The 13,815-nt window shown below is 51.8% G+C and overlaps 1 protein-coding gene across 1 annotated transcript in view; it reads right to left on the reverse strand.

The window, feature by feature from the left end:
* Nucleotides 1-1,518: 1,518 nt before the first annotated feature.
* The window catches only part of LOC104386688 (gonadotropin-releasing hormone II receptor-like), a 16,657-nt gene continuing 4,360 nt past the window's right edge, over nucleotides 1,519-13,815 (reverse strand). The window contains exons 2-4 of the mRNA XM_009995327.1: nucleotides 3,058-3,567; nucleotides 2,199-2,400; nucleotides 1,519-1,928 (exon numbers count right to left, since the gene is read on the reverse strand). Coding sequence (XP_009993629.1) covers nucleotides 1,519-1,928; nucleotides 2,199-2,400; nucleotides 3,058-3,567 — 1,122 coding nt within the window. The remainder of the gene's footprint in view (nucleotides 1,929-2,198; nucleotides 2,401-3,057; nucleotides 3,568-13,815) is intronic.

The raw sequence follows: 13,815 nt of genomic DNA on the forward strand, positions 1-13,815 counted from the left end.
CCTGGGGGTGATCAAGGATTTCAGAGCACAGTCACTGAAGACTTCAGTCCAACAACAGTAATAACAACTCAAGGGTTTTTTTCCCCCTCTGCTGCTCTTCCCATTTCTGAGCCCTGAAGGGATGCACCAGCCATGTTTCTGAACCTTTTTGCTCCTCCTTTTTAACCCAGTGACTATGATTTTCCTGTCAGTGCATGGACACAGCAGGACAGGCTGCAAGACAAGAACGAAGCACCAGAGAACTACACAATAAGAAATGGCTGGCAATTATGACTTAAAGCATTTGAAACCAGAGACCCCCTTAATTCATGTAATGAAACAAATAAGTACTTCATTAAAGTACATCAATGTCTACACTCAGCCCCTGTCTGGGGATAAACCTCAAGCAGCTGCTCAGTCACCCAGTAATCTCTCCCCAGCCAAGAAAAGGAACCAGGAAAATGAAAGAAGACTTGTGGGTTGAAATGAAAAGAGATTTAATGAAAAAGCATAACTAATGCTAATGCCAACATAAAGTATACACAGTTATACTCACCCCAGTCCTCAGAAGCAGGAGAAAAAGAAGCCACCCCAGGATCAGGAACTCCTTATCGTCAGTGAGCCTTCCCCTTAATGAGTGTGAGGATTATGGCATGGGATACACCTGATAGTCTGCTTGGCTCAGCTGCCCTGACTTAAGCTCCCAGCTGGCTCAAAAACTGTTCAAGGCCTGCCTAACGTGGAAAAGCAGGACAATCCAACATGTTAATAATTCAATATTCATTGAAATATATCAAGATAAATAGTATTGAAGTACAGGGAAAATACAGAGTCCAATAGAAATTATTGTTTTTCTTGATACCTTTTGTACATCATAGATGAAAGCTGAGGGAGATGAAAATGTATGTACCACTGGCATTCCAGCTTTCATCTGCAATCATGATGAAACTGCCAAAAGCTTTTACTACTTATGCTTCACCAAACTGCTTCTGTTTTTGAAAGGAACAAACCATGTCCAAGCTACTGAACTGTACTTATTTAGAGAGCATGAAATCAGAGCTTCACAGCAGGTGCCTCTACAGGTAACATCCACCACACAGTACTTTCTTTAGGAACATAGGTTTTTAAGGAGCATCTTTGGAACCATCCATGCAGCTCCACACCTTAGTGTAGGTACAAAGGACACTTGAAGACCAGCCACCCCAGCAGACGTGGCCCCAGACCATGGAGGAGACAGTGTGTCTCCTCCCAGGTATGGATGCTGGAAGTGTGGCAGATACTTGATTCCAGAATCAGGGCTAGAGCATGTGTAGGGTACAGAAAGGATGGTCTTCTGGTTGCCAGGAGGCTGCCAGAACATGGAGGAATGACTATAATACCCCCAAGTGTTTTTCACCCTGAGTACAGGTAGGAGACACTTTCCTGGTTTGAGGCGAGAGACCCTGGCCCACCAAAGGTGGGTGACAAACCTCCTTAGGGCAGTTTCCAGACTGCTCCAATGGGACAAAGCAGCCCCCAAAGCTGTGCCTCCCATCTCCTTCAGCAGACCGTGTTGGCAGTTGTCCCATTGGAACACCCTGATGCCACCCCACCATTTACCACACCATCTTTGATGTTCTTCTCTGAAACTGAGACAGGCTGATGTCTCTCATGCCTGCTAATGGCTGTTTCAATGCCCCTGAGACACAACTGCACATCCTCCCTGAAGGAGGGGGTGTACAGTCCATAGATGATGGGGTCAGTGCACGTGTGTAGCAAGCCAAAGAGAAAGAAGCTGTGGTTGACATACTCTGGCATCTTCTGGATCATGGCTGGCTGGAACCAGTACCACAAGCCCAGGAGGTAGTATGGGGTCCAGCATATGATGAAGGTGGCGACAATCACTATGGTCATCTTGAGAGTCTTCATGCGGGCCTTGGAGATGTGATCATGTTGATTTCTCATCAAACCTGCCAGGGAGAGTCAAAAGAACAGCTGGAGCTGGGAGAAAACCAGAACATAACCATCCATGGCTGTGTTTCTGCCAGAGAGAGAAGAGCAAACATCTTGTCTCTGGTCTATGGCTCACAGGATGCAGAAGACAAAAAAAGAGGGGTGTGAAGGAGTCTCTGTCTAGCCCCTCAGTTGGGTTACCCCTTCAAAGGGAGTTGACAGAGATCCAACAACACTCCAGGCTGGAGCAGGGCCAATGATAGAGTCAAGGGCTGGGACCTGCTTACCTTTGTTGATCTTCAGCTGCTTACTGATCTCCCAAACAATCCGGATGTAGCAAACGATCATGACACTCAGGGGGGTGATGTAGAGGGTGGTGAAGGTGAACATGTTGTAGAGGGTTTCCTCCCAGTGCGCTCGGAAGCTCCCATGAGTAACACACTGGGTGAAGTTCCGTCCTGGAACTGTGCGCAGGTGGAAGAGGAAAAGCTGAAAGGGACATTCAAAGCCTCAGAGGCTTTGGAACAGGGCACCATGTCCTGTAGGTGCTCCTGGCTGTGCATGGAAACACCTCCCTATCCCTGTTGGACTGGGAGAGGTGGTGTGCCCCTCACGACAAGAAGGATACTGAGCTGCTGGAGAGTGTCCAGAGAAGGGCAACAGAGCTGGGAAAGGGTCTGGAGCACAAGTCTCACAAGGAGCAGGCAAGAGAACTGGGGGTGCTCAGTCCGGAGAAAAGGAGTCTGAGGGGAGACCATCTCACACTCTACAACTACCTGGAAGGAGGCTGTAGAGAGGGAGGGTCAGTTTATTCTCCCAGGTGACAACTGATAGGACAAGAGGAATCGGCTTCAAGCTGCCCTGGGGAGGTTTAGATTGGATATTGGGAACAATTTCTTCCCCAAAAGGGCTGTCAGGCCCTGGCACAGGCTGCCCAGGATGGTGATGGAGTCCTCATCCCTGGAGGGATTAAAAAGCTGTGTAGATGTGGTGCTGAGGGCCATGGTTTAGTGGTGGCCTTGGCCACGTTGGGTTAACAACTGGACTTGATGATCTCAGAAGTCTTTTCCAACCCAAATGATTCCGTGATTCTCCAAACCCACCCCAGCCTGGGCAATCCCCCCGGGGAGGACACCAAGGCCTTACCTGTGGCAAAGCCAGGAGCAGGCTGCTGGCCCAGGCAGCGCGGAGGAGCAGCCCGTGGCGGCGGCGGGCGCGGGAGAAGGGCCGGAGCACGGCCGCCTGCCGGTCCAGGCTGATGACCTCCAGCACCAGGGCAGCCGCATACATGGCGAAGAGCTTGAGGAAGTTGAGGACCTTGCAGGAGACGTCCCCTCCGTACCACTGCACCGTCACGTTCCACGCCACGTCCAGGGGCATCACCACCAGCGTCACCAGCAGGTCGGCCAGGGCCAGGCTGAGGATCAGCGGCCGCACGTGGGATTTCCTCCTCCTCCTGAGCAGGCTGCCCAGCACGGCCGCGTTGCTGCCCGCCGCCAGCAGGAAGAAGACAGCTGTGACCGCCACGCGGACCCGCGCCGCTGGGGTGAACTGGGGCTCAACCCAGCGCTCGGGGCAGCTGGGGGCTGAGGTGTTGGTGTCCCCATTGCTGGTGGGGTGGCCAGGAGCTGTGGGGAGCTGCTTGTCACTCATTCCCTGCCAAAACACAAGAGGCAAAGTAAAAACCCCTCTCCGGGGCTGCGTCATCTGCTGCAGCTTTGATAGAAGGAGACATGGGGAGATGGTGGGATCTGCAACAGAGGCACCTGCAGGAACCTGCCAGGCCTGTCCCTGCTTGTCCCCTCCTGGCTGGGGTGACACTGCCCAGCTGCCCTGCCCTCCTTGGCTCACCCCTGCTGTAGCTGCAGCCGTTGCTCACACGTGTATTTTTAGCTCTTTGTGAAGCTGCTGAGCAGCTGGGAAGCAGGAGGCAGTGGCCAGGACCGTGGGGACGAGCTGCTGCCTGCCACTGCCCAGCCACAAACCAGCCACAGTGGAGCTGGCTGAGCCTGTGCTGGGGCAGCTGTGCTGGGTGAAGGACTAGTCCTTCCAAAGGGGCTTTGCCAGCAGGGCTCAGCTCTTTACAAACCCCACAGAACTTCCCATTAATGTTCAACCTTCATGGTCCACCTCCATCTCCAGCACTGGCTCTGGGTCCATGGGTGTGAGCACCCAAGGGTGGCTGGGAGGGGAGAAAGGGGATCCCATGTTCACCAGGGACTGGCAGTGGCTCTTGGGAGAGGATTGTGGTGACATTTAGGAGCCTGGACCTTCCCAGGACCCAGGTAACACCTCCATCCCTTCAACTTTGGCAAGCAGGATGGGGTGAAGGTAGGAACAGACCCACACTGGGGGTGATAAGCAGTGCGGGGTCCCCCACGGCTTTAATTAAATCAATTTAATTGCCCTTTTTCCCTGAGCACAACCAGCTTGGGGACAACTCACATTTCAAGGGCAAAAATTTCCAGCTGTTGGGGACACAGGAGCTGCTAACAGCCCCAGCCAGGTGCAGGGTGGGTCTCTGCCCAGTTCAAGCACCTTCTGGTTTACTGATACCAAAATAATGTGTCCCCCCACCTTCGCCCAAAGAACACAAGCAGCAGAGATCAAATCTCTCTCCCCAGCTCTGTGGGATGGAGACGCTGAGACCTTGCAGCCACCTGCCCTCCTCCAGCCCCACTGCCCACACCCCAAGCCCCCGCATATGAGCCCCTTTCCTCTCCCTCCCCAAATGCCCACCCACCGAGCAAGCAGAGAAAAAGCAGTTTAAAAGTAACTGGTTTTCTGGGGGGAACAAGGCACAACCCATGTCCAGGTCTGGATTAGTCCCTGCTGTTGGGAACATACCTGGCACACGCATGCCCTGAGGCCAAGAGAAGATGCTCCCTCTCTTTTCCCACGGGTCTCCTGCCGCGGCAGCACCAAGTCAGGATGTTCCCGCACGTCTTCGCATCACATCCCTGCAACAAACCCCTGGAAGTAGCAAAATCTTCCCTCACCAGAGTCCAAGCCAGGAGCTGTTTTCAGCACAGGCTTCTGCAGGCATCTGGAGAAGGACTAGTCCTTCCAAAGGGGCTTTGCCAGCAGGGCTCAGCTCTTTACAAACCCCACAGAACTTCCCATTAATGTTCAACCTTCATGGTCCACCTCCATCTCCAGCACTGGCTCTGGGTCCATGGGTGTGAGCACCCAAGGGTGGCTGGGAGGGGAGAAAGGGGATCCCATGTTCACCAGGGACTGGCAGTGGCTCTTGGGAGAGGATTGTGGTGACATTTAGGAGCCTGGACCTTCCCAGGACCCAGGTAACACCTCCATCCCTTCAACTTTGGCAAGCAGGATGGGGTGAAGGTAGGAACAGACCCACACTGGGGGTGATAAGCAGTACGGGGTCCCCCACGGCTTTAATTAAATCAATTTAATTGCCCTTTTTCCCTGAGCACAACCAGCTTGGGGACAACTCACATTTCAAGGGCAAAAATTTCCAGCTGTTGGGGACACAGGAGCTGCTAACAGCCCCAGCCAGGTGCAGGGTGGGTCTCTGCCCAGTTCAAGCACCTTCTGGTTTACTGATACCAAAATAATGTGTCCCCCCACCTTCGCCCAAAGAACACAAGCAGCAGAGATCAAATCTCTCTCCCCAGCTCTGTGGGATGGAGATGCTGAGACCTTGCAGCCACCTGCCCTCCTCCAGCCCCACTGCCCACACCCCAAGCCCCCGCATATGAGCCCCTTTCCTCTCCCTCCCCAAATGCCCACCCACCGAGCAAGCAGAGAAAAAGCAGTTTAAAAGTAACTGGTTTTCTGGGGGGAACAAGGCACAACCCATGTCCAGGTCTGGATTAGTCCCTGCTGTTGGGAACATACCTGGCACACGCATGCCCTGAGGCCAAGAGAAGATGCTCCCTCTCTTTTCCCACGGGTCTCCTGCCGCGGCAGCACCAAGTCAGGATGTTCCCGCACGTCTTCGCATCACATCCCTGCAACAAACCCCTGGAAGTAGCAAAATCTTCCCTCACCAGAGTCCAAGCCAGGAGCTGTTTTCAGCACAGGCTTCTGCAGGCATCTGGAGACGGCAACGCTGCTGCAAACATCCCCTGTGCTGGCAAACCAGAAGTGGAGGTGAGTACCCAGGGGCAGACCCTGCTCCGGTGTTTCACCCCCGGGTAGGGGCTGGCACCCCTGCCCTCGTGGGCTTAACGAGCTGCTTGATTTCAGGCTTAATGAGCAGGCAGCAGGGATGATGACACAGCAGCCGTATTGCAAGAAATGGCCCGAATTCAAGATGCTGTGGCCAAATGTGGCCCCATCAGGGATAAGTGCCAACACTCCCTGCATCGGTTTTCTATAAATACAGGAGAAATGAGTTAATTATCCCTGGAGTTAGTGATGAACATCCCGTTGCTCAGACAACCAGGAGACTCACAGCACACCCCCCCCCACCCCCGCCCCCCTCCAGTGATGCTCCTGGACCACACAAGTCTGCGGGAGCATCACGGATGAATGCAGCTATATGCCTAGACTGGAAATGCAGCAAAAAGGGAATTAATAGGGAAAAACTTGGGTCATTTTGCCATTTTAATGACTATACCCTTTCCTCTGCGTTCTATCAGTTCCCACCTTGTTCTTTTTCTTTTTTTTTTTTTTCCAGCAGTATAATGCAGTGAGAGCTCCATGGGTGGCACGAAACCCTGGGAGGGACAAAGGAGCTCCCAAGAGCTTCAAAAATCCAATGGGCAATTCAAGGCCAGAAGGGAACCCGAGGACACTCTGCTCCTTCAGCCCAGAAAGTAAAAGAGCTGCAGGGATGACAGAGGGCCAGCCCCAAGCCCTGCTCCCAGGAGCATCATGGTGATGCTAATGACATGCAAATAGACCTTATCTCCTCATCTATTAAATTCAGAAGTACCCCATGTACAGGAGGATGGCAGGTCCCAGCCTGGCAGTGGTGCCTCTGTGTTGTTCTCCAAGAGGAGGCTGCTCTTCTTGCAGGAGTGCAAAAAAGGATGATTTTTCCCCCTCATGGGTTTAAGGATCAAACTGAGTAGCAGAGAGACCAGATCCCAAGACCCAGGAGACTCTGCAGGTGCTGGACCACATCAGTCCTTGAGGCATCACTGTCCATCCAAGATCCCTAAACCCTCCACCATCACCCCCCAATGGAAGGTGCCACAGGAAAAAGCCTGGTCCCTGGGGATAAAAAAGCACAGCAACCACAAAGAAGTTGGGTGGAAGCTCCTTCCTTCCAGCAGCCACCTCCTTGCATTCAACTCCTGCTTAAAGCCAGGATTAATTCTGCCCCACATGATCCTTATTTTCCCTTTCATTTAGCTCCTTGCACCTGCAAGAAAGCAATTAAATAGCAAGTCAGGAATGTATTCCCTGTTTGTCCTCCCCCCCACCTGGCTGCCTTTTTGTTTAGAAATGTCCTCTCCATCCCCGACTGTGTGATGCAAGAGAGGGACAGGATTTTTCCCGGGAACTGTAAGCCTTGCTCATGCCACAACAAAGCCTTTGCTCCCTGCTCAGAGAGGATTTTTTTAGCATGCCATCACACAAAAATGTCCTGGACATGCATTAGCAATAAGTCTTATTTTAAGGGTGGGGTCCCTTATTAAAAGGACTATTTTTCTCCAGCGTTTGCACAGTAACCCCCTTGTGTTTTCTCTTTTCTTTTTTTTTTTTTTTTGTCTTTTTTTCCTCCTGTCCTCAAAAGGTCAGCTTGGATGTTGTCTGCTCAGCAGCCTTCAGCTGAATCCCTCGACACTGGTTTAACCATCAGAGGTGTTTTGGTCCCTGGGATTAGGAAGCAACGCTGGCAGGTAGGCCTTGTTTCCATACAACCTAGCTCATCTCTTCCCAAAATCCCTTCCTTTTGGGATGCTGCCCCAGTAAATCCTGGGAGCTGCAGCCTGGTGCTGGGCCACAGGGAGCCAGAGCATCTTCAGGCTCCCCAAAACAGGACTTTTCTCCCCAAATCCATACAGATCATCCCAGGAAAAACAGAAAGCAGAAAGCCACAGCAGGTAGCACAGCTCCCAGTGGCAATTGCTGGCATGAGCAGCCCTTCAGCAGAAGTACAAGCAGTGTGTTTTTCCATTGGACATCCCACAGAAGTGGGGATCTCCTGCAGGGAAAGCAGCATGGGATGTAATTTCCACTAACCTAGTGCAGATGCAGGCAGGAGCTTGCTGCTGTTTAGCCTAATAAATCACCACTGGGGTCTTGGCTTCATCAAAAAGAGAAAACTACTTGTCTTTTCACCTCTGAGAGAAACTCCTGCTGCTGGGCATTACAGGGGGGTAATGATGGCTCTTCCTGCAGCAGCCCCCATTGCCCCCTGCACTGTCACCATTGGTGCTTCTCTCCAAAAATTCCCTTTTGCTCAGAAAAAGCTTAAGATTTCAGAATTTTTAATGCTTTGGTTTGTTGTGTTTTGTGGGGTTTTTTTTCCTCTCCAATTCTTCTTCTCCTTGTCCAAGCCTTAAATTGTCTCAGGAGCAACTCGTCCAAGGAAATTTTTGTCTCATACTGGACTTGAAACAGAAAGTCTAGTCAGGGACATCTGACATGCAGTGTTTTTGTGAGTAAATACCAGTGTCCATGAAGTCACTTCCCGGGGTTAGAAATGAGCTCACCTCTGGAACGGCTTCTCTTCTTACCCAAAGTTCACAAGTCAAGCAGTTGTGCAGCTCCCAGTTTTCATCCTTCTCATTAAAAAAAGCCAGCACGGGGGCCATGTGTGGTGCTGCTCACTGAGGACAGAGCCCAGGCATCGGCTGTGGCCGAGCATCACCCTGAATCCCCCTGAAAATCTTTGCAGCAAAAGGCAGAGGAAAAAAACTCAGCGGTCACTGGGGATAAAGCAGCGTCTCGTTCTGCCCTGACCGCTCTGCTGAGCCTGCCAAGAGAGACCATAATTGCTGTCCCTTGTTGGGATAATCTGGGTCATCCCGTCCCCCTCCTGAAAGTCCTTGTTTCGAGCAGAGGAAGGGATCTTTCCTGCCCACCAGGCTCAAAATTTTGGCAAACTGTGTCTGTGGGATGTTTCTTGGTGAAATAATGTGCTGCTTCTGTTTCAGCTCTGTATAATCAGAGCCTTGCTGGAGCCCTTGCTGGAAAAGTCCTTCTCTGGGGCTCATCAGACCAAGATGCTGAGAAAAACGTGCTCTCAGTGCTCAAACCTGCTGGTGCTTCTGGGGTTCCTGAGTCCAGCACATCATGCTGGATGTCAAAGTCAAAGGCCCAGCTGGGATGGGTACAAGGACAAGGACTCCACTGGCAAGGGAGCCCAGACACCCAGAGCATCATTCCCAGAGGTTCCCCGAGTGTCCATTTTCCCACAGAGAGCAGCACCTCTTGGGGTCTTTCCTCCATCTTTTACCAGGATATCTCGACCAGAAGCAGACCTTCCTTCTCCCTCTCTGAATAGAGAAGAACAAAAGGTGAATTGAACCCTCTAGACCCAACCCTGAGGCCAAGCTCCAGAGAACATGGTGGGTTTTGTGCCAAGCCACATCCTCTCACTGCCAAGCGATACAACCTGGGTTGTGCATGCATGGCTGTTCCACCTGTGGTTCATCTTGCCCACAGCAGCTTCCCTTCCTTGACCAGGAAAAACCAGCTGGGGGGATTTATCTGGGAAATCTCCTCCAGGACCCTGGTCCCATAATGCTTCTGTCCCCGGTAAATGAGGAAAAGCAGCCGTGGGGTCCATGGAGGGACCGTGGGTCCCCTTCAGCTCTGGTACACACCAACCTGGCCAGGCCTTTCACTGCCCTCACTTGATATTTTTCTTGAAATGGAAGAAATTATGAAATCCCAATATTTTCATTGTGACTAACCCACGGAAGCAAACAATTTTGCCCTTGTTTTCAGATGGCTTTTAGTTGCTCTCCTTGTCTTTGCCTTTCATGCCCTCTTTTATCCTCAGCTTTATTTTTTCACTCCCTGTGGGACCTGCCCATGGCGTTGCTCCAAACATCAAAAATCCTCCTTTGTCCATGCTCCCAAATTGGATTGTGTGCCCCAAGGCCGCATTTCAACACTCCTTTTGGATGCTCCTTCCCAAACATGGGCCAGATTCAAGGGTTGGTTTCCTCCATTTCACTAGGGCAGAAAGGAGATGCGGAGAAAGCTCCGCTTGGAGCACTACCTGGGGCTTGCAGGAGTGAGAACCAAGGAAAACCTCCCCCAGCTCCTCTTTTCTCTGTGCTTGGTATCTCTTAGCAGTTTTCCAGGCTTATAAACACCCTTGAGTGAGCTTTTGGTATGGACATGTCTGCTTTTAAGGAAAGATCACTGGCTTGGTGGGAAGAGATGCCATTAATGCCAAATTAAACGAGCCAGAGTAATAAAATTTCTGCTCCCCCATCCTGTTTTTATCCTCCTGCAAGAAACCTGCTCTGAGTCAAATCCTGGGACTGTGGGATGCAGGTGTCCCTCAGGATGAGCATCGGTGCTGACATCTCCCCCCAGATGGATTTTGGTTCCCAGGGAGGTGTTTCTGGGAGTCAGCACTGGATCCGATTCCAGGAGCATTGAAAGTTTCTCACGGGAAGGGCTTCTTTCCCGTGCCACCTTCCCAACTTGCTCCTGGCTGTTTTCATCTCAGCTGGACCAAGCCAGTGGCACTGGGCAGTTGCCAGCCCTTCCCTTCCCTTCAGCCCCACCAAATTCCCCTGCCCGTGCTGCCAACACACGTGGATTTACCCTCCAGTGAAAACTGATAATGCCACGACCACCCCAAGGGGAATCCTGGCAGCACTGGAGTCAGCTTGACAGAGACCAACACTTCCGAGCATGTCCTCACTGCAATGCATGAGGTCATGAGATATTCTACAGCTCTAGTCACTCCCATGTTCAGCGGCGCTCTGGGAAGGGGATACATTTCCCTGCCCCCCTTTGCCAGTGCAGATGCTTGGCAAACTCCTTCAGAGCCAAAACTCAGAGGTGTGTCAGTCCCAATCACCCCAGCCCGGGCTTAGCTCCATGTTGCCCAGTGCAATAATTAATCTGAAATAAATTAATGCCTGGTTCAACGCCTGGCTCCATCTCTTCCATGTTTTCTGCCCATCCCAAGTAGAGGCTCATCCACATGCTAAAAAGCACTTTTTAACCTGCTCCTCTGCTTTTATGGCCATCTCCATCATTTCTTTGCCTGGCTTACACATCCTACACCTCTCCCATGTGCTGCTAGTGCCACCCTTGCGAAGCAGGAGGGAGACAGACCATGGAAGACCCAAGCCCTCCCCTGCATGCTCAGGGGTCAGGCAGGATTTGGGTGTTTTTTAGGAAAAACTGGCTGGTGCTTTGCTGGTGTACATCAGCTGCCAACCTGCCCGCCTCCACTTGCTTTACAGCAAGAAAATCAAGGAGGAAAAGGCACAAATGAGAGCAGGGACCACCAGCCCTTGGGAGGGAGGCACAGCCTGGAGTGCATCCAAGCCCAAAGCTAAAACCCATAAATAAGAGCAATAAATTAAGGATTTCTTCAGCAGCCATTAATTGCCCAGAGCCAACATGTACTTTGACACAGGATGGTCTTTGTCCACCGAAGCCTGTCCGGAGCTAAAGCAAACAGTGGGTTGGAGCTCTGCTCCTGCTCTTCCTCCCCCATTTAAATGTCCCCATTGAGGCACTGCCCTGGCTCTGACCTGGCCATGTCCCCATCGCACCCATTCGCATCCTGCAACCATGTTCCCGTCACCCATCCCAGGTTGTGCAATAATCCTGCCACCAGCCCACATCTGCCGGCGGGATGTTCCTGGCAATTTGGTGCTGCACTGGTACGTGACACCGGGATGCTGCCCTGCACCACGTCCCCAGGGAGTTATGTGACATGCCTTCCTCATGGAGGGCTTGAAAAGAATGGCCTCCAGCTCACAGAGGGTTTTAACGGAGCCACAATACTGACCTTAATTTCCTTGGCTCAGCAATGTAATTAAAAAGGGATTTGCTATTGAGACACTTCTGGTGCTCTCACAGAGCATCTCCTGCCTCTGCTCTTCCAAGCTGTGATGGAGAAGGACAGATGGCAGGGATGGAGATGGCATTCAGAAGGAAATCTCAGAGGGACCCTTTGGTGCTCTGGGATATCCCAGTAACCAGCAAACCCCTCTCCAGGTGACAAGGGCTTGGCTGCAGGGCTGTATGTGGGCAGCAGGGATGCAGGTACCAGTCCCTGGGCACTCAGGTAACTGCCATGCCCTGTGAAAGCACAAAAAAAAGCCTTTTCCTTAGCAGGTGTGGTCACCAAGCAGGGGACACCCCCCATTTTACACACGGGGGAAGGGTCAGTCATGTTGTGCTGGTGTCAGCAGGCATTTGGGGGTTCACCTCATGGCCAGACCCCAAAAGCAGTACAGTCACAACCTCTTGCCCTCCCCCAGCTCCTGGCTCTTTCAGCCCTTCAGAAAAAGCCTTCCCAACCTCCAGAGCTAAAATTAATCTTTCCCAGGCTCTTGGCTTTTATGTCACCCCCCCTGCAGTGGTTTTTGCATCTGTTTCATAAATGCTGTACATGGAGCTGAGCCCCCCTGAGCCACAGTTGAGATTTTAGCTCCTAAGGGGGAAAAGATCCACTTGCTCCTTTTCTCCCAGCCACAGCCTGTAAATCCTCATCCGCACAATAAAAACAAAGTCCAGTAGTTAATTTTTTGGGCTCTTTTCCAAAGCTTTTCGGCAGCTGGAGTGTGATTTTACGCTGATGAAGCGATGGAGAAGGGCTTAAGTGAAACAATATTGTGGTGGCTACGAGGTTTGTTGGTGGTTCGGAGCTCAGAGTGAACCCCAGGGACCAGCCACATCTCTTGAGTTCTCTTACAAACCATGGAAATCGCCAGTCCGGCTCCTGGGATAGCAAAACAGGATTTAAAAAACAACATTAGCCACCCCTGGAGCATGGCTGGAGAAGTGTCAGGAGCCAAGGGCTTAATGAAATCCCAGCTCCCAACTCGCCCTCCTAAACCACACAAACTTCCCCAAAGTGTTTTGGGATGGAACAAAGTCATCAATCATGTTACTTTAACTCCCATCTCCGTAAACAGAAGGCAGCCCAGAAACATGTAGCAGGGGAAAATAATTGTCAGCTCCCTCCGGTGGAGAGAAGGGGGTGCAGGGAGGAAGGACGGGGCAGCCAGTGGAGAACTGAGTACGGCCTTGGCTTCAAAGAGCATTTCATGGAGACCAAAGGGCATTTCATGGACCCCAAATGGCATTTCATGGAGTCCACAGCTCCTAAATCCCACATGCAGCCTTGGAGAGCAGCCCCACCACCCCGCTGCCCTCCCAGCACGGTGCTGTCATCTTTAGGTGACAGTCACTCTGCTGATGCCCTACTGGAAAGGGTGAGAGAAACAGACAGCCAGGATGAGTGTCAACTAGCCTGTTTTCCCTTGGATTTATTAAATGGACATGAGAAGGGTGATGGAGATAACCATGGGGGCACATAGAGAGGAAGGTGCTGTTGCAGTTCTCTTATGCTGTCCCATACTTGGTGCTGGCTTGGGGCGAGCATTAAGCATGGCAGTGTTCACATGAATATATTACGGCCTTGTAATTACACATCAGTGATGAAAACCATGGAAAAATCCCAGGAGAGCTGGGCAGGTCACAAGGGGATTAATCTGGGAGGGGAAGGCATCTGTGGAGTCATGGCTCTGCTGCTGCCTTGGACAGCTGAAGCAGCAGGCAGAAAGACAAGCTTGGGGCGAGCATTAAGCATGGCAGTGTTCACATGAATATATTACGGCCTTGTAATTACACATCAGTGATGAAAACCATGGAAAAATCCCAGGAGAGCTGGGCAGGTCACAAGGGGATTAATCTGGGAGGGGAAGGCATCTGTGGAGTCATGGCTCTGCTGCTGCCTTGGACAGCTGAAGCAGCAGGCAGAAAGACAAGAGC

The sequence above is a fragment of the Chaetura pelagica genome, unplaced genomic scaffold (assembly GCF_000747805.2).
Source record: "Chaetura pelagica isolate M959 unplaced genomic scaffold, ChaPel_1.0 scaffold453, whole genome shotgun sequence".
Classification (NCBI taxonomy): domain Eukaryota; kingdom Metazoa; phylum Chordata; class Aves; order Apodiformes; family Apodidae; genus Chaetura; species Chaetura pelagica.